We start from the raw sequence: 20,669 nt of genomic DNA on the forward strand, positions 1-20,669 counted from the left end.
TAGCTATCTGGAAGATATCTAGTTGTTTACAATAATTAGATATCCCTTATATTTATTATATAAATGAACGTTATGCAAAAGTTTCCCAAAAGAATATATAATAGCTTGATATTATATAGAATTAATTTTAAAAAGAGAAATTTTATTTGTATACTCTTCTAGAATATACAATTACAATTTCAAATAAGAGCTTAAATAACATTGCTTATTAAAATGAGCAATTTCTGTGAAATGTTAATCAGGGAATATTGACTTTTATATTTATATATACATACAATTAAATGAAAATACAACAATGCTTTTTGTTGCATTTTTAAGTATCCATATAACAAAATGTATTATCTTAAAAATGAGCTTTTCTCTAACTGATCTCTATATGTAGGAATCTTAGTATCTATAATACGAAATATAATTTTACAAAAATTTTATATCGGCACATTACTTACCCAAAACTTAAAACTCGATAATGATACGTTTTTAATGTATTATTATTAACTGTTGGAAAATAATCTATTATAAAAATGTTTACTCTATTTATATATATGAAAAGAAAAAGGAATTTCTTTGTTTTAAATGATAACTGACGAAATATGTGATATAAAAAATTAAAAAATTGACACTATTACTTATTTACAGAAACGCTGCTTGTTAAAATAGGTAACATATGATTCAGAGTTTTCATAATAAAATAAATATGACATATTTTTGCTTCTAATATGCAAATATTAAAATCTTATACGCGCACTGATTATCTGTTATTTGTTCAAAATAGACAATAAAATTATATTTTTTGTAAGAGAGAAGCTTTGGATACTTAATATAGTTTAGGCAAATATAACAGTTGTACATGAGTTACTTAATTAAATGTAAATTTCATATTGTTAATTGTAATTATATATCTAAATAACTGTAGTAATAGTGATCACATACACAGGATATTTCAGAGTTTTTCTATTAAAAACATCAGACATTTTATGGATCATCACTAAAGATGCATTTCAGATTTTCCAATTATTTAAAGAGAAAAAAATTGTAATATGATGAAATATTAATATATATGAAATATTAATATATATGAAATATTAATATAAATATATATATAAATATTAAATATATTAAATATATTTAATATATTTTAATATTTAAATTTTCATATTCAATTTTTTTTATTTTTAAATAAGGAAATTTTAAATCTATCATAAAATGATGTCATAGAAAGTCTGAAATGTCTAGTATATTTCGAACATTTAATGGTTCTGGAAACGTAAGATAATACTAATATTTTTAAGTTATATTATGTTAATACTTTCATCAGTTAATTAAATCATATTGGCAGCTTTATATTTTTTCATAAAATTTCCAAAATTATTTTAAGAAATTTTAAAAATATTGTTGAAAATTTTGAAACATTTTCTTGTGAATTAAATTTCTTTTACGAGAGAAAGCATATTAAATTATGATTGCTCAAAAATATAATTAATTTGCCAGACAGACTTCCAGCCTAGTATTATAGGCTGATGTAACAATTAGACAATATATTAAAATGGCATAATCAGAAAATAGAAATATCTATAAAAAAATACTATACTTTATAATATAATTATAAATATATATTGTTATGGTAATTATTAACGTAATACTTAATAACAATCAAATATAATCCGAGTTTGATGTATTTTTGACATATTTGCTGCTGCGATAATCAATGTTTTCATCGTTAATGTTCTAAATATGATTTTAATTAATTAATGTATTTTAAATATATATATTCATATATTTAAAACAGTTTAAATGACTTTGGATTCGTTCCGAGATTTAAATGCTTTTTGCATTACAGTGTTATTTTGCATATAAAGCATATGTTATTAATAGATAAATATTGTTGTAAATTCACACTGCAATAGCATTTAAATTTCGGATCTATATCTGAAACGGACAATATAACGAAATATTTCGCAAATATGTTACGAAGCAAGTTGTACATAGATATAGGAATGTGCCTACATAAGAAAGATATTTATATGGACGTTAAGAATTTTGTAATTATTGTTATATAAGATACAAAATATAATTGAAAGATCAAAGATACCTGAAAATTTGTTGCAACGCAATTTCATCACACGGAGAAAAATAAAATAATATGTATATGTATATATATATATATATATATATATATATATATATATATTTATTTATTTGTCGCAAAATATATATAAACATATTTACGATAAAAAATAAATATTATTAAGTCATGGATACATACTTTTCGTATCTATTTCTTAATCCTAATTTTTGTTTATTTAAAATGTGCAAAATTCATATTATTATAATATAAAGAGTTAATAAAAGACACTTTCAATTTTGTATCTATCTTAAAGGCATTTAAACGATATGTCTTAATATTTATTTTTTAATTTTAGTTAATGTCATTATGTTTAAGAAATTTTAAAAATATTTTTGAAAGTTTTGAAAAATATCCTTTTTTCTGTTAACTATTTTATAATTAAATAATTAAATTTCTTTTGTGAGAGAAAACGTATTAAATTATGATTGCTCAAAATAATTTGCTAGATAAACTTTCAGCCTAATATGGATATTATAGGCTGATAAAAAAATTAAATGATATTAAAATGGCATAATTAGCGACTATAAAATATCATAGAAATTGATATATTAATATATTGCATTTTTACATTTTTATCGTTGAAATAAGAATCAAATTTTTAACATTGATTAGAATTAATATGATTCATATCACAATGGATTGGTACATTCATATCGCAAATTGGTGAAAGGAATTAAGGTTTCTAGAGAAAGCGTGAACGATCAAACGATATCCGCATTATAATAGCACATAACGCACTGGGTCAGTATAATACAGCCAAATAATATTAAATCTAGAATAAAAATTTTAAATAAGAGCAAATCAATTAATTTTAATTTAATTTAATTTCAACTTAATGACTTTAATTAATCTATCTGATTATATACCATTAATTAATAAATCTTTTAAAGTGACAGCTGATTATCGATTAATAGTAATAAAATCACAAAAACTTATGTATGTATAATATTTGCTATGTCATATTTAACATGTACTATTTTTATATATATTTTATCGATTAATTATTAATTATAATTTATTGTTAAACGTGCGACAAATTAACAAGTGTCATAAAGAATGGCACGTCAGAATTTTACTTAAGAAACTGATCGAAATAATTAAAACAAAGAATGAAATCTCTTCGATCGAAAAATTTAGAACTTGTCGAGTAACGAGTTCTGAATGATCACGATGCGCCATGCGTTAATTCGTCCCTGAGATTCAGCCCTGCGCAATGAGTCACGGTACCACCGCCGCCGCGTCGCCATCACCGCGCCAGTGCTCGCGGGGCGTTTTTTCGACGCGGTTGTCCGTACGTTGCGTCGCGTCACGCACAAGTCTGTCTGTCCGTCGAGCGTCGAGTCGCGGTGTATCCGACAGTGATCGTTCGACTTCGGCCTAACACGGCGGGATGATCGGCGAGAGAGCGGCGGACTATCTCGTTTCGCACGGCCTGTGCTAATATATCGGATTACTCAACATCGCGCAACGATTTCGAACGAGCTGAAACGAGGGCTCGCGAAACGTACCCGCGGCAAGCACATAGGAAAGGTTCGGGCTCGGCGCTCCTTCCAGACGACTCCCTTCTTCCCTAAAAGAACGCGTTTTCCTCCTTCGTTTCGCGTTGTCGAGGCCAAGCGTCAATTTATGGAACGCTATCGCGAATTTTCCGAGAACGCGTGATCGATACGCACGTTCGATGCTACGCGTGTAAATAATGCCGGCGAGATCGCACGGCTACGATTTATGAAAATCATGATCCTGTGACAGGATAAGCTCCGAGTCCGTAGGAAGTGCAGTCTCGACGGGTACGTAATGTTCGTTCATTGACTCCATGTTATCGATATTTTATTTATTGTTAACGCTGTCTTTATCAACGCTTGATTTTATTTCCCGCAATCGTTGACATATATTCGCATAATTATGCATTTATAATTCAGAGACGTTAGATTATGTGATTTATCGTTTATTTTTATTTTTTCGCGCGTTTAAAATAGAAAGATAATTTCAAGCATATGATTTAAGATCATAGTATTTATATATTTATTTTCAAAATTTATTAATTCAAATAATTCACGAAATAAAATTTTCCAAATTTTTTTTCTTATTGATATTCCTTATTTTTCACTTACTTTATCGCTTATTTTTTATTTGCAATTACTGCAATTTTTTACTGCAATTTTATTATATGCGTTTTATCTATGGAAAAAGATAAGAAAATATACTCCGCGCATTTTTTATGAAGAGTGTGTGTGAATTTTGAAAATATTACACGTTCTTCTACAAATAATTGTTTAAATTTTTAATCTTTGCAATAGAGAAATATGTTTTCTCTAGAATGATAATTTAGTTAATAAAATAAAATAAAAAGTGTACATGTGTGTATTTTTTTAATACGTCTGTTTAAATTGAAATATTGGAGCAAAGATTTTAAATTCGAATATTTTGATATTATTTCTACTGCTTTATACGCTTAGACTTTAATGTTACGTCACGTTTACTTTTTAACAAGCTTTTACATTGTTTTTGCATTGAATATTATGTAACAATATTATAACAAAACATGCACTCTCGACTTTGTTTCTTCTTACCTTGCATTTAACGTTAAACACGTTGTCATTGTCACTTTGTAAATCACATATATGATATTGTTACATGACATACATGACATGATTTTAGAATTGACAAGTGAAATTCTAAGGCAATCGTGCAACGAGAATGTATAATACTTGGACTTCCTTATACGTATTTGCCAGTTTGAACTCTTTAATCGATAACTTCGATTTCGTCTCGTTCTTTGTTTTTCGCCAAGCTCGGGCTGACCTCATCATTGCTATTAATATGCAGAATATATTACAATGTGTTTTGTTTTCATTTAATCTTTCTCTGAGAAGAATGAGAGAAGAATGTTACCGCGGTAAAGAAGATTGAAATTTAATTTATCGGTTTAAGAGTTAACCGCATATGCCTTTCCTCTTTTCCCTTCCCTGCCAGGATTGTCTACGACGTCCATAATTCTTGCTAATTAAGTGGTCGTGATGTATGTGATTATGTGCAAATATATGTATATCTCGCTGCCGTTTGATTCTCTTACTTCGCTCTATTTTTAGTTGCTTAAGAATTTCATTTCTTCATTATACGATTCGCATAACGTGATATAGTGTAAAATTACTATGAAAAATATATGAATGAAAAATGTGAACGATAAAGATACCACTTTTGGCGCTACATTTTGAAATATATGTAAAAATATATTTCTCAAAAATATTTTTCAATGAAGTAAAATAATTATTTTATTAAATTAATTATTGACTGTTATGTCACTTTTGATTTAATTTTTATAAATTAATTATCGTTCATTAATTAATTATTAATTAATTATTATTTTATAAAATAATTATTTTAAGCAAGAGAATACTTTCGCCTCTGTGCATCTATTTTTCTAAATTTCATTTTGGAAATCTAAACTCTATAATTATTCGGCTGAGGTGTGAAATAAAATGTTGAAAATCTTTTTCAAATGATTGGAAGTGATGATTAAAGTTTGCTGAATCTCGAACGCTTAAAGATGTTAACTCGATTTAGAACCATGATAAATTCAGACGTGTGTGTGCGTGCGTGTCCGAAGACGCAATGAAACACCGGAAGTCCTACGGTATATCCGATCATTGGTACAGAATATTCGTTAGCTTCCGGGAAATGCTCGCTTCGTTAAGCTCGATCCACGAGACGCTTTTGTACTCAACACGCTCGCGCTATCGGTGCTATCTAATTATCATTGGTCTCTTATCTTCAGTTTTCAGCTCGGCCTGATTATCCTTTGGCTTGACTTCTGATTAAAAAGCAAAAAAAAACCGCAAAGGCAAAAGACAGAATCGTGGGTGGACTTAAAACCTATCGCTTTTCTCTACACGCTCTGTGCGGAAAAATCTCGCTGGGCAGATTCCTTTCGTAAGAACCGCACCCCGCGTGTCACTTCCACGTCGTCGTTACATCTGGGAGGCTCCTCTTCTGCTTTTACGGCACGGGGCGGGGGTGATGCTTTGCCTCCCCCGACGATTCGGGATTTAACTGTGCGAAAATCGAGAGGCCACATCGATGCCGAAGTCGGCAACTAAGTGGAGATTCTGGAGGTCTCTTTTATCTTTATTTTTATATGCGAAAATAAAGCTCCCCCAAATATATGAAAGTCCTCTTTCTTGGAGCGAGTGTCGGTTGCAAATGTCGGTTGCACCAGCATCGCTAAGTGCGATATGATTAGATTTTCCTTCGTTATTTATATATGCCATTTAAAAAAGCGTATTTTCTTTTTTAGATCCTATTTTTTCATATCTTATTCACATCTTTTTACATAAACAAATTTTGAATTAAAATGTAATTTTGCATAAAATGGAGAAAATTAGCGTAAGATTTTTTCAATATCAAATTATATAATTGTATAAAAAATATCAATACACACTTTTTAAACGAATATTTAAAGTCGCTTGATTTTAAATATTCTTTTTAGATATTATATTTAAAGACGATCGTAATTTTATAGTTTTATTGTTACATGTTATATTTAGAAAATCGATACATGTATAAAACCAATCGAATCAGTATTGATCAAGTTGTTGGTGCAACTCCACCCTCAATAATCTATCGATGTGTCATCGATTCATCGATTGAGCTGTTACATACGCGAAAACCGTGCCATTCTTTTCGGATGTAAACAATAAGAGAACTCACTATGATTTAACATTGTGATGATTGAAATCTACTGCTCTACTAACTTCTCACAAAGGATAATCAGAATTTAAATTTTCTATCGATGCGTTGAGATACAATATTTGACATGGTCTATATAAATCGTAATTTGTTTGTATGTTTGATTTTACTAATTCTATTTTAAAAGTTACTCTAATTTATTTTCTTATGTCTTTGATAAACATTTTTAAATGTTACACGTGTTGAGAAGGTCTAAATGTTTGAAATACCAAACTTAGGCCTCAAGATTAATTCTGTGTTTCATATTTTAACGTTTTACATTTTTTATTTAACTCTTACATTATATATTAACAATAAGCATGATAAACATATATCAGATTAATAATTTGGATTTACAGTAACTATCGAGTAACTTCTTTAGCATAATTTCTTGGACTTGACAATCTTTTTCTTGTTAAATAATTATTTTTATGTGAACCAGTTGCTTACAGTGTTTATCTTGATGCGTTGTTTAGATATAATTACACTAATTATTCTTTTATTTTTAATTTTTATCTAATTAGTTCCATCTTATATTATAATTAATTATATCTAGTAGTACATAAGATCGTATATATAATATATCAAAAATATAGTATAAGATGATATAAATATATCTTTAATTTTTATCTAATTATTTCCATCTTATATTATAATTAATTACATCTAATAGTACATAATATCATATATATATAATATTTCAAAAATATAGTATAAGGTGATATAAATAAAGTATATGTGTTGAGCCAATATATTATTTTTTATATAAATAAAATAAGAGATGAAATAAAATGGAAATAATTTGATATAAGAAATACAGGTAGAAATACTAAGTAATATATACAGTATTGCGATATTATCTATCTATCTATCTATCTATCTATCTTTATGATACTATCAAATCTTATATGTTATTCTGAATACGTGTTTACAATATTTTTTATCGCAATAGCAAAATTCACCGATCGCGTATACTGCATTGCAGTGTACGAGTTACACCGCAAACGAGGCAAGCACACACCGTATAAGTAAAGTTGTGTGTGGGTAGAGCTGTGTGTGTATGTGCGCGAAATAACATGAATCTTGCACATTCTTCGAAGAAGGTTATGCAAACGATTTCATTGAAACGACGACTGACTGGCATAGTAAACGAAACGGATATTTAAAGTTAACAACTTCAACTATACAAATCTCGCACAAATATGTAACTCTACAATCCTCTGGAATCGAATATTTCGATCGCAAATGTCTCCTTATGTAAATTATATTATCTATAAGTTCAGTTATTTTTAACACTATGACATGCCTTTAGTTTGTTTTCAAGTAACGTAATTTTGCCATCAGTATACGCGCGTATTTCGATAATTGCAGAGAATGTACAGAACTCGTTTTCTTGTATCTCATACATATTCGATACACGTTATCGTGCCTAAGATTTGCGTTATCGATCGCGTAATCTGGAACATCATATTTTTTCCGTGCAAAAGTATTTTACGCGCGCGACCTTCACGCTCGTGTGCTCCCTGCACATGTAGAATGACACGAGAATATTATTTTGCAGGAAGTCCAAGAGGGCCGTTCTCGAGGAGAACGACCAGAAGGAGTGCAAGCGCAAACGCTCGGCACCGCCTGTGGTAGTTACGCAGGTGATCAGGCAGGACTACGATCAAATACCGGAACAAGAGACCGAGGAAACCAAGACGAGAAAGACGATGGAGCATCCGTTGAACAGTCGCCTATCGCCAAAAGTTACGCCGATCACGGACGATTATGAGATCAGCAATCACGTGCTGGGTCTTGGCATCAATGGGAAAGTCGTTCAATGTTATGACAGAAACACGAGGCAGAAGTATGCTCTCAAGGTAAATACTTGTTCCACGTAAATCCTAAATAATTGTCTCGTTTCGAATACTTTGAGGTAGCACACAAGTAAAAGATTTAAAATTTTTGTTAAGAGCTTTTATTTGATTAGCGTCTTACGTTCTTAGTTCAATTTCATTATTTACTTCGAAAGAAATCAATAGAAAAAGTATTACTACCAATAGAATAAACTATTTCCTTTTTTTAATAACAGATATGCATAAATGTCATAATTATTACATCTTTTTATAAATATAAAATGTTTTTCTCTTAAAGAGAATTTGTCACATTACTATTTTATGAATGAGAAAAATTTGAGACTGTACAGCAAAAGAGAATTCATTTTCTAAAATCACGAAACATTTCTGAGTAAATATAAATTACATGCATTATTGTATTATTAGTGTCATATTTAAAAATTTCACTTTGAATAGCAAATTCTTTAGTCCATAATTAGAGAAAGTTACCGGTCAAAGTCTCTATTAAATAAGATTTTTAAAAATAATTCTGTTTAAATTTTCCTTTTAAGAAAATTTTTTTTATTGAAAATCACTTTGAATAGCAAATTCTTTAGTGCATAATTAGAGAAAGTTACCGGTCGAAGTCTCTATTAAATAAGATTTTTAAAAATAATTCTGTTTAAATTTTCCTTTTAAGAAAATTTTTTTTATTGAAAATCATACTCATGTGTGAGAACACAAGATAACTGCTCAAATAAAACATACAAAGATCAAGGTTCTTATTGGAAGGCGAAGAGCAACTGGTTTCGGCTTTTTTCATCCGCAATGCGCCTTGTGCGCACATCCTCGTTTATTTTTAAGACTTGAAAGCGACTTGGTTCGCGCATCCGAAGGTGTTAATTCGTTTCGTTAACATCTCTTTGAAGGAGCATTGATCGCCGGTCTTCGTTGTATCGATACTCACTTGGCCACGTGAAAGTGCGATCATTGGCTAAACGATGTCCAAGCGTGTTCAGACCGCGAGTCATCCTCTATTTATACCCTGGTGATTTTCCCGTTCGACGATGTCAGACCTCCAACATATCTCTCCCCCCGAAGGTAGCCTGGCTCTTATTTTACGACGGTCGAGCCTCAAAAAAATTTAATCGCATCGTGAGAGCAGTTTCTACGAGAAAGTCGCCCGTCGACGCGTTCCCGGTCTTTGACTCTCGTCACGAGGCAAGATGTAAAGAAAGAGAGGCTGAAGGCTATCGCGATTCATAATAAAATTATTCATTATTGTTGGACTATATATCTTGCGCGAATTGTATCGTAAAAGACTTTATTGTATCCCGCGATATGCTTCATTTGGAGTTATATGCGATGTGGGTAAAATTGCTTATGATCCCTCGTCGGTTTTACGGTTATAGAAATTATTTCAATCAATACACACGGTTAACATACAAATGCGGGACGATAGGGGAAGAAATTTGCTGGACGCATAAATAACTGCAGTTATCTAATGAAATTGGCGTTTGATTGCGTAATATTCATAGTGCCGTTAGTCGATACTGCGTTATGTCATTATTACATAAGTGATCTATCTTTTTCTTTTACCTATTTTCTGATAATACTCCATATGATATGATTGATATCATAAAATACATTTATTATGTTTCGGGATTGCGTGTTTTGCAACAACATATATGTACTAGAATAGAGTGCAATATCTTGTTGAAATATAAGACTCAGGATTACATTCTTTAAAATATTTTTGCTTCACGCGTTTTTCCTCTTGATGAAAATTAATTTAAAAATTGCATTTATCTTATATAATTTTTTAAATCACTCTCTTACTTTATTATAAGCGTTTCAATTTTACATCGTTTAATCAATAAGAAGTGATTCATAAAAACTGCATCTTCTTGTAAAGATCTCGTGGTTTATGAAGTTAATTGTAAAATAATTTGATTTGCAATTTGACGAGGAATGATTTTCGAGAATTAATCATAGTTGTAAATACATAACATCAATGATCGATTACATAGTTTAAATCAATAAGGAGCGATTCGTAAAAGTTGCACCTTCTTAAAGTCCTGCAGTTTATGAGATCAATTGTAAAAATAATTCGTTTTACAATTTGCGAGGAATAATTTTCAAGAATTGATCAGTTGTAGATACATAGAATGCCGATGACCGATTATATGAGTATCACGTGACGCTTACATGTACTGATTATGAGACATGACTGTCATGATACACGATATCTTTCCGTTATATTTCCAATATTAATGGTCAATAATTAAATCTTAAAGCAAAAGCGTAATTTGCAATTTTACAATATTAATTTTACAATATTAAAAAACTCGCTGGAGATTATTTTTATATAACGCTTGACAATATATTTTTTCTTCGAGAAATAATTTGCAAATTTTTTTCTAATTTTGCGAGAGGCGCTTGTGATTTCTTTTATGCGAAACTTTCGAAAACTATTTCTTTCTCTCTCTTAGAGAGTCTCAAGATCGTTAGTATAAAACACACACATACCTCGGCATTTAATCCCGTCGTTCTTGCGTCGTTCGTGAAAAGATATCTCATCACGAAGTTTCTCGAAGTCGCTACAAAAATAATCAGAATGTTCCACACGAAATTTCGGAAAGGCGTCCGGTATCGAAGCATTACATGCCGCAGGAATCGTGTCGTTATATGATTTTTCACAGCAGCACATATGACGCAGTTTGGATAAGAGCGAACGTCAAATGTATACATTTCTCTCGGCGTTCGTGGAAAACATTTTTTTTTCTTTTTTTCACGCAGAAATTTCTTACCGGCGATATTTTCTTTATCGAAGTATTTAAACTCTTACGTATTTACTAAAAATATCTTTTTTTTTTCACTTGTCTCAGCAGAGTGCTATTTCTCATCGTATAACGCGTGTGATGCGAAATGCCCGGATAAAGTCACGTGCGCTCTCTTTAATGCGGAATTTTCGCGGCATCAATCACTATTTTTTCTTCTGCTGTTGCGTATGTCGTCAGCGCTTAGGCTCGCGATTATTGACTTTTCGCGTCGCGTTTTTTTTTACAACGTCAGTTGTAAGTCAGACGTAATCCTCTCGAGGAAACGCAGAATGCAACACGTACGAACTGCGAAGCGATTGCACGACAAATTGCGCCGAAAAAATGCACCGCAAGTTTGTTCTTCGCGTCTTATATATTCACGATGATCTCATCTTTTCCGGTGCGAAAATATAGTCAATGACTTCGAAGAAGTATCGGGGATCCCGGCCATCGTTGGAGGTCAAAGTGGCGCGATTGTTAAAACTAGCGCAAGAGTCATATTCGTCGTATCAATCGCCGTGTTTGTCAACGTAATGAATATTGACAAGTCGCGATCGTGAGATACGAATATCACGGTTCGCATTACGTTTTTCTTTATTTTTAATCCATGCGATAACAAACGCTGAGGAATTTGCGATATACCGTTACAGCTGAGTAATAATATCGAATAATCGATTCGTATATATTAACAGGAATTGCGACAGAATGAGAGAGAAAGAGAGAAATAGAAAAAAAGAGAGAGAGATGTAATGGAAGTAAATATAAAAAAATTATCAATTATCAACCATGAAAATGTTTCTACCTTATGCAGAGCTTGAGGACACACACACACACACACTAACTCATATATATATATATATATATATATATATATATATATATATATATATGATTCCCTTCTTTCATAGAAAATATATATAAATAGTAAGAAAAAATCTAAAATTTAATTTAAGGAACAAACGTTAATTTTTTTTCGAATTATTTCATTTTATTATTTAAAGATATATTTAGATTTACCTATTTTTTGCTCGTACCAATTTTATGTAAAGAAGAGATAAATAATAGATTGATTTGGATGTAGAGTTTGGAGAAACCCAGACGGATCGAAATCTTAAAGTGTTGTTACATCATCAGTATTTTACATATATATCGATTAATTAATAAATTATCTGACACACAACCAGTACCAATATACTGTTTCTTTATTTAAAGAATACGTGTTAAAGTATCTCGAAAGGTTCTGATTGAAATTAATCTTATCAATGATATCTACACTATTCCAGTTATTGCAACGATTGGTGCGCGATTGCATAATATATAATGCGTTATAATACCACTGTTTAACTTTGTAAAGAATAACAGTTTCTCCTACAGGTTTTTTCAAATTCCATTATGATCTTTATCTTAATTAAAATATTTCCAAGAGATCATAAAATCTAAATCTAATTTAGATTCCCAATATTTTGCGAAAAATATCTCTTTCTTTCTTTCTCTTTCAAATATTACTTATCGTTAATAATACGTTAACTATTGTTTTATTTTCATTTTTCAGGAAAAAAGTACACACAGACAGAATATATTACTTAAACGTTACTTAAAACATTCTCGGAACGGCTCTTAAAACAATTCAGGCGGCAGAATTACGTTTTAACACGTCGCGGTGACATGCACCATTCGACACAATATCACATGCGACGATGTCACATGCGAGCATGGATGGCTTCCGTGGTTTTCCAACGCTTAACCATTAAAAATTCAATATATTTGTCGATGTTATATCGCATCGTGTCGTGTTGCAAGCCAATTTCTCGTCTTCGCTCTCGTTGATTGATTACTGGCTGTCAGCTGATCAACATTTTCCGCTTGTCAATATGCACCGTTTTATAATTGGCTGCTTGCGTCTTGTTAGACACACTATCGTTCTGTATATATAACAGAAATCCCCAGTTCTAGAAAAACATTTACATCTTACCAACGTATATATAAAATTATTTTATTAACATTACTTGATGTGCGTTAAACTTAATATGGTATGATAATAAGGAAGTGTAGACGATGACGAAATCGCGAACGATTGAATTTTCCATGGTCAATTCCGCTTGACTGATGCGTATACCTCTGCAGTAGACGTAATAGTTGAACAGAACATAAGGAAGGAGCAATCGATCGTTTTCACGAGCGTGACGTGATTGCGCTGCATCGGATTACGTTGTTGGCTTTTATAGTCAAGCGTGTAAAATCCCCAGGATTTTACGCGCGCGTCGATGTCGACAAGCATAATAATCTGATCTGTCGCCAGAAAAACTATTAAGAGTGACAATTCCGCGCGTCCATCTGTCTACTTGCGGCGAGGTGATTTATACGAGTCGAGAGGTGCTAATCTCATTAGCATAGCTCTTTGCACGAAGTCCGGTATACATTACGTCTTTGACGCGTGATCGCTTTGGTATTTTTACTGACACGCCTATGTCAGATGATATTATGGCACAAATGCTCATTGCCAGCCCATTGCAATTCATTGAGTCGCAGAAAGTATTTTCTGTTAAAATCTGCTTAGTCAAAGTAACGGTTATTAACAGGAGTAGTAAAATATTTCATTTAGCGAGTCTCATTAAAATTTATATCTGTTTGTTTCTATTTTCGTAGTTTTTCTCTTTTTTATGATTTTAATCTCAATTCATTTTACGTTATATTTATAGCGCAAGTGTTTATATATTGTTTAGTTATACGAATGAGTGACGCCAACACAAAGTGGGAATATACGATGTTCCAGAAATATGTATTACCAGTCTCTATCTCTAATTATAAATATTCTAATTATAAAATATACTAGGGATTCTCTCTGTATACTTTATAAAAGATATATTGATATTGAATATCAATAGATATAGATTTACTTGTACTAATAATAAATTAATTATAATTTTCTATTTCTTAAATTAATTTTATATTCAGTTCTGACAGCAATATTAAATCTGATATCGATTTTGATTTGTATCTTAACATTTTTACGCTTAAATTATTTTTATGTTGCATATAAACTTCATGACATTGCGTATGCAGATTTTTTCTTTTGACGTAAACAAAATTTTTCCTCTCGTAAGAGCTTCTATTGTCACCGGTGTTGACAGTCTCTAATCCGGATTAGATACAAATCTTAAGAACCGGTTCTCTGACTGTCTTTTTACTATTTCATGTTCGGCTCTCCTCTTCGTATATACTTTTAAATCATTCAACGTACCAATTTATAAAAGCGTGTAAATCCATCCTCTTCCGTTTTATTTCCAATTTCATTTTAATGTCTTTCTCTTGCATTGCAATAAAAATATTCCAATTTAAAATAAGAAATATTATCAAACTTCTTTTTTAAAAGTTAAACGTTGATACAATGAGCTTAATCTCATTTTGATTTCATCAATCAATTCCAAAGAGGAATATAAAAAGCGTCTTATTTGTTTTAGAATTGAGTTTAGATATGATAATGTGGCATTATCTGCTTTTAGGGTTCGCATCGCAATGAATATCTCATCTTTAAATAGAAAATTCCATATTCTCTTGTGAGAGCATCGCGTAAATTTTTCATATGATAATACAACGCGTTTGTATAAAAGTGTTGTTCATCGTGCATTTCCATAATGTCGCATAAATTAAACGGTATATTAAGCATGCGATTTATGAAATCGCGATGAGACTTCAATGAATTGCTTCTATCATTCAAAAATGACATATGCATATATGCACCGTTCATCTCCGGTATAAATAATATAAGCGACACGGCTATTTTAGGTTCCCACCGCGTCACAATGGATGTCTGCGGTAATTCATATAATTGTCGGGAAGATTGTACACTCCTCAAAAGGGCACAATTAAATGCCCGTTTAGAGGCAAGTGTGTATGCCATGCATGCGAGTGTAATTACGTGCTCGATCGCTGATAAATTTTGAATGGCAAGCTATTCGGTATAATTGACCAATCAGTATTGTACCATCAATAACTTACATGTCATTCACCTTTATATATCGCAGAAAATTCACACACACACACACACATAATGTCTCTTGTTCTATATATAATGTACATTTAAATGTAAAACTCTCTTTATCCAATCAGAAAATCTCACTTGACAATTATTTTCAATTTTAATGATTTGACAAATTTAAGAAATTATTTTTTCTTAATTAAAATATTAAGATACTATAAAAAAATTACAAGCAATCAAAAAAGGATTTTTTTACAAACTTTTTGATAAGTGTATTATTAAATTTCATTTTGATCTAAAAAAAAATTTATAAAACAAACATGATTAAATAGCAAAGTAGATTTTATCAATTAAATTTATATCGATTATTATATTCCAGAATTTTAATTATCAAAATTTAGCAGAAAGAGATATTTAATGTCGAGTATCGGGAAATCCTGCTTTTTTAAAGGCAATAAATTTGTCATCATCGCCATCTGTGTGCAATTTGTTTTTATCGCTGCATGCATATATATATATATATCTTCTTTTTCAATTTATTTTTTGGATATCATTAATCATACGTTTATCGGAAATGTGCGACGATTGAATATTTATTAATCAACATATTAGTTACGTAAATTACATTCTATTGTTATGATTTATTAGGAGAACGGCATGAGAAAAGATTTTATCTAAGAAATCCCTGACAATGGCATCGGTTTCGCGTCGTAAACATAGTCACGAGCTATAAGTCAAATTGTTACCTGCTAAAGCTAGGATGATATGCACGAAACTGAAACGCAATGTGAAATACGCGATGATACTGATACGAGTAGCTGAGTTATGATTTCAAATTTAGCAAGTCATTTATCTTTAATAAATTCGCTTACTGAGTATTCAGAAGAACATTATTATTATATGTATATACAATAACGATTAATTTTAAATATATATTAAAATTAATCGTTTTTAATATAAAATTATAACGCGATATAATAAAAATTTATAACAAATATCTTTTCCAAAAATGTCTATGTTGCCTTTAATTACTAAATAATTTTTTTTAATTTGCTCTTTATTTTTGCAGTTTAATAATAGATTTCCGTTAAAGTAAGCATATCATGCTAAATTATACATTATTTGCATTATTTTCAGGTCTTGCATGACTGCGCAAAGGCACGGAGAGAAGTCGAGCTTCACTGGAGGGCATCTAACTGTAGGCACATAGTTCAAGTAAAAGATGTATATGAAAATTCCTATAGTGGAAATAAATGTCTACTAGTAATTATGGAATGGTATGTAAAAATAATACGTATCCTTTTAATACGATTGCGATTATGTACTAGTGTAAGTTTTCAAATTTATGTTCTTTTTTAGTATGGAAGGCGGAGAGCTATTCCAAAGGATACAAGATAGACAAGACGGTGCCTTTACTGAAAGAGGTATATAGCTTGGTGTTCCAAATTTTTTTATCAAACTTGCTATTGTTAGAAACTAAATAAATTGTATGTTTTTGCAGAAGCTGCGCAAGTAATGTACGAGATTTGTGTCGCGGTAAAACATTTACACGACATGAACATCACTCATAGAGATCTAAAACCTGAGAATCTTTTATATTCTAAACCAGGTAAATTTTATATATATTTTAAAATATGATTTACATTATTTGTTTTTCCAAAATATAACAAATTGAAGACATTATTAGCTCACAATATTTTATAAGCTCAAGAGATTTAATCATATATTATCTGTAGGCCTTGAAAAGTTATGAATACAAAGATCGCTTTTATCATAATTTTATTTAAATACACACTCCAAAAGACTAATAGACAAATATTGTCGTACATAAGTGAATTATTGTTATTATGTATTAATTTGCAGATATCACAGGAATTTTAAAACTCACCGACTTTGGATTTGCCAAAGAAACACATTTAAAGGACACGTTACAAACGCCATGTTATACACCTTACTACGTTGGTAAGTTTATATGTTTCATTGTGCGAATACATTCATATGTTTAAAATTAAAATGATAATTTGTTTTTTATTATTTTATTTTTAGCTCCAGAAGTCTTAGGACCAGAAAAATATGACAAGAGCTGTGATATTTGGTCACTGGGAGTAATTATGTACATATTGTAAGTATATACATTTTTATAAACGTTTAATTATACATTTTATTATTTTTATTATTTTTTCAATTATATAGAATTTTCAATATTTAAAGATTGTTATTGCTTCACTTTCATGTATTACTTAAAAATATACATTACGATGATGCATTTGTAACTTTATCACTATTTTTAGATTGTGCGGCTTTCCACCATTCTACAGCAATCATGGATTAGCGATTTCTCCCGGGATGAAAAAAAGAATCCGATTAGGACAATACGATTTTCCCTATCCAGAATGGGCGAACGTAAGCCAGGAAGCGAAGAACCTTATCAAAGGCATGCTATGTATTAATCCAGCGGAAAGATTGCAGATCGACGATGTGATGCGTAACAATTGGATCGCTGTAAGAATATATTCCACAATACATGTATAAATTTACACATATAGGTTTTTTATATTTTTTCAAGAGATTCTTTCTCTATTTAGAAATACACAGAAGTGCCCGCTACTCCTTTACACACTGGACGCGTTTTACGCGAAGGGGAGGAAATGTGGCCCGAGGTACAGGAGGAGATGACACGATCGCTGGCAACGATGCGAGTCGATTATGATACGGCATGCCTGAAGCAGCTTGATCATACGAATAATCCTCTGCTGAATAAACGTCGACGTGCGAAGCAGTCCGCGAACAATGCGACGATCCCGCCGACTACTAGTCCTACGGCCGCCTCCTAGGAAGAGGACAGTGTAAGAACTAGACGGAACTGGACTTTTTTTTTACGAAGATGCGTCAGATACAGTATGATCGTAACGAGGATCATTCTCTGACTGTTGCATTTTACGAAGCGAAAATAATTCCGGAGTAGGATAGTAGTATTGAAAGGCACTTATAAATTACATTATATTGCACGCATGCACTCCATTACGCTTATTAGCGTTTGATCTATTAAGAGCGAGAAACAGAATTTTATTGAACTAAAAACAATAAGACACACAAGGACAATATTGCCCCAACGAATATAAGTAAATACGATGCCTTTTTAATTATCGAGCGACGATATCATAGTCATTTTTGACTGGAAAAAATCCATTTAAAAATACGTACTGTTTTATGAGAGAAATATGCTATATTATCATCATATATATAGAACGACTCATATATATATTGAACGACTATATACATATATGTCGGTAAAAGGTAAATTATGTTATGGAGTATCAATGTCGTAATGTTTGTCATTAGTTCAATTTTCGACAGAAAATAATTATCTTTATTTGAATATCTTTAGAAGCATTAAAAAAAAGCTTGCCTAAATCATTGAATAGTATTGCTGAATATATCTTCTCATTCAAATTCTAAATTTGATCAATCATAGCTAAGAAAATATTTAATAATAAAATTTAAAAAATATTTTCTTTTCCTAATATTTTCTTTTTTTAATGTAATAAAGGAATGAAACAGTTTTCAGTGAAACCTATTTCATTCCTCCATTACATTAAAAAAAGAAATAAAAAATCATAGCTTGTTACCTGGAATTAAGAAATATATTTTTCCAAAAGTTTGTTATATGTTTGTTATATTCAATAACTAAACTATTAAAAAGTCAATAAATAGTAATAGAACCTTTACATCCGGTTCATTCTCAATATGTAAAAGAAAATTAAATTATGACATTATTGAGTCGAATCACTTTTATTTTATATATTCTTTAAACGTATTCTAAAGTAGGTGTCGATTATTTAAAAGAAAATTTGTTTTAATTAGAATTATATAAAAGTTCTATGCAAAAATATAAATGATAATAATATAAAAGTTATTTTATTTATATATTACTAAGACTAGAAAGAGCTATAGAGATAATTGTATTCATATACTTATCAATTATTCTAAAAAATTTACTTGCTGCTAATATAATCAAAAATGCACAATGTCTATATTTTTCATCAAATTTTTGAAACATTAGGATATTTTTTACATAATGTGTACTATCTTCTTCGTAGCTTATTTTATATAAATATATGCATAATTTTTCGTAATTATTATTCATACACAGTGATTCATCAAAATTTTTTATTTGATCTTTTTTTATGTTAATACAATTAATTTAGACTTTAAAGAAATTATTTGTATTCCAATTTTTGTCATATTTTTAATATATATGATATACATGTTTTATTATGTAAGTATATATTCGAACTCTACACTATATATAGAATTTTAATCACAATAATTATGCTTAAGGCTGAATATATTTAAATCATGAACATCATATTTTAGTCAAAAACGATCGAGTGCTACAAAACAAAATAGATATAGCATTTAGTATTATGTTATTAAAAATAGTAAACATGCAAATTGTATATATTTTTACTTAATATTATTCAAAGCTATTGTGTTTACAATTATGTAGAAGAATCGTTAGAGATTCAGAAGATTTAAAAAAATGAAGTTTATAAATTTAATCAACGAATTTTCAATATCTTAAAATACGAATTTTCAATATCTTAAAATATCTTAAACATACAGCGTGATATTCTATCAATTATAATATAATTAATGACTAGTAAATTAAACTAGGAAATGGAAGAATTTCATGTGCCTATAATTTTAATCAAAATCAAATTGTCATATTGTTATAGATACATATTAGAATATTTGCGCACGCGATAATATCAATAAAATATATATTATGCAAAAAGAATAGTAACTTATTTTTAAAGGGAGTCATTTTCTGAGTATATATCTAATATGAGAATATGAGAGATATAGATGTGTATGTATATGTGAGAGATATATGTATAAGAAACTTATAGCAAGAGTTATTCAAAAATTCCAAATTAAAATATATAGATAATACAAATTTTTAATTGTATAGAGTATAGAGTGAGTATCTACACAGTTCCTCGTGTTCTATATTGATTAAATCAATTATATTCGTAATAATATAATTGCGCTAATCCATAAAGATTACTTCAATTTGAAGACAGTTATATGAACGAGTTCAATAGATATTTTTATAATAAGTCAGATTCGAGTAGACCTGCATTTACACAAAAAATGGACAATAATTGAATAAATTTTTTCATAATATCGTAACTTAA

The 20,669-nt window shown here is 30.0% G+C and overlaps 1 protein-coding gene across 2 annotated transcripts; it reads left to right on the forward strand.

Annotated features, from left to right (window-relative positions):
- Positions 1-3,372: 3,372 nt before the first annotated feature.
- On the forward strand, positions 3,373-18,953 carry LOC105250864 (MAP kinase-activated protein kinase 2). 2 transcript variants are annotated; one of them, XM_011257192.3, is made up of 10 exons: positions 3,373-3,912; positions 5,901-6,237; positions 8,412-8,712; positions 16,606-16,745; positions 16,828-16,892; positions 16,970-17,077; positions 17,332-17,430; positions 17,515-17,590; positions 17,760-17,970; positions 18,054-18,953. In XM_011257192.3, exons 2-10 carry the CDS (start codon positions 6,203-6,205, stop codon positions 18,300-18,302), a joined length of 1,284 nt encoding a protein of 427 aa, XP_011255494.1. In that variant the 5' UTR covers positions 3,373-3,912; positions 5,901-6,202; the 3' UTR covers positions 18,303-18,953. The 2 variants fall into 2 exon arrangements, with proteins under 2 accessions (XP_011255494.1, XP_011255495.1); XM_011257193.3 differs by lacking the exon at positions 5,901-6,237 and having other exon boundaries at positions 3,374-3,912.
- Positions 18,954-20,669: the final 1,716 nt, after the last annotated feature.

This window comes from Camponotus floridanus, unplaced genomic scaffold (assembly GCF_003227725.1).
Source record: "Camponotus floridanus strain SB8 unplaced genomic scaffold, Cflo_v7.5 scaffold202, whole genome shotgun sequence".
NCBI lineage: Eukaryota > Metazoa > Arthropoda > Insecta > Hymenoptera > Formicidae > Camponotus > Camponotus floridanus.

Bases quoted from the DNA above. Each gene is read 5' to 3' on its own strand.
- LOC105250864 (XM_011257192.3), top strand. From the start codon at position 6,203: ATGCCGAAGTCGGCAACTAAGTGGAGATTCTGGAG. The intron at 6,238-8,411 runs GTCTCTTTTATC...ATTATTTTGCAG, and splicing joins ACTAAGTGGAGATTCTGGAG to GAAGTCCAAGAGGGCCGTTC. The intron at 16,746-16,827 runs GTATGTAAAAAT...GTTCTTTTTTAG, and splicing joins CTACTAGTAATTATGGAATG to TATGGAAGGCGGAGAGCTAT.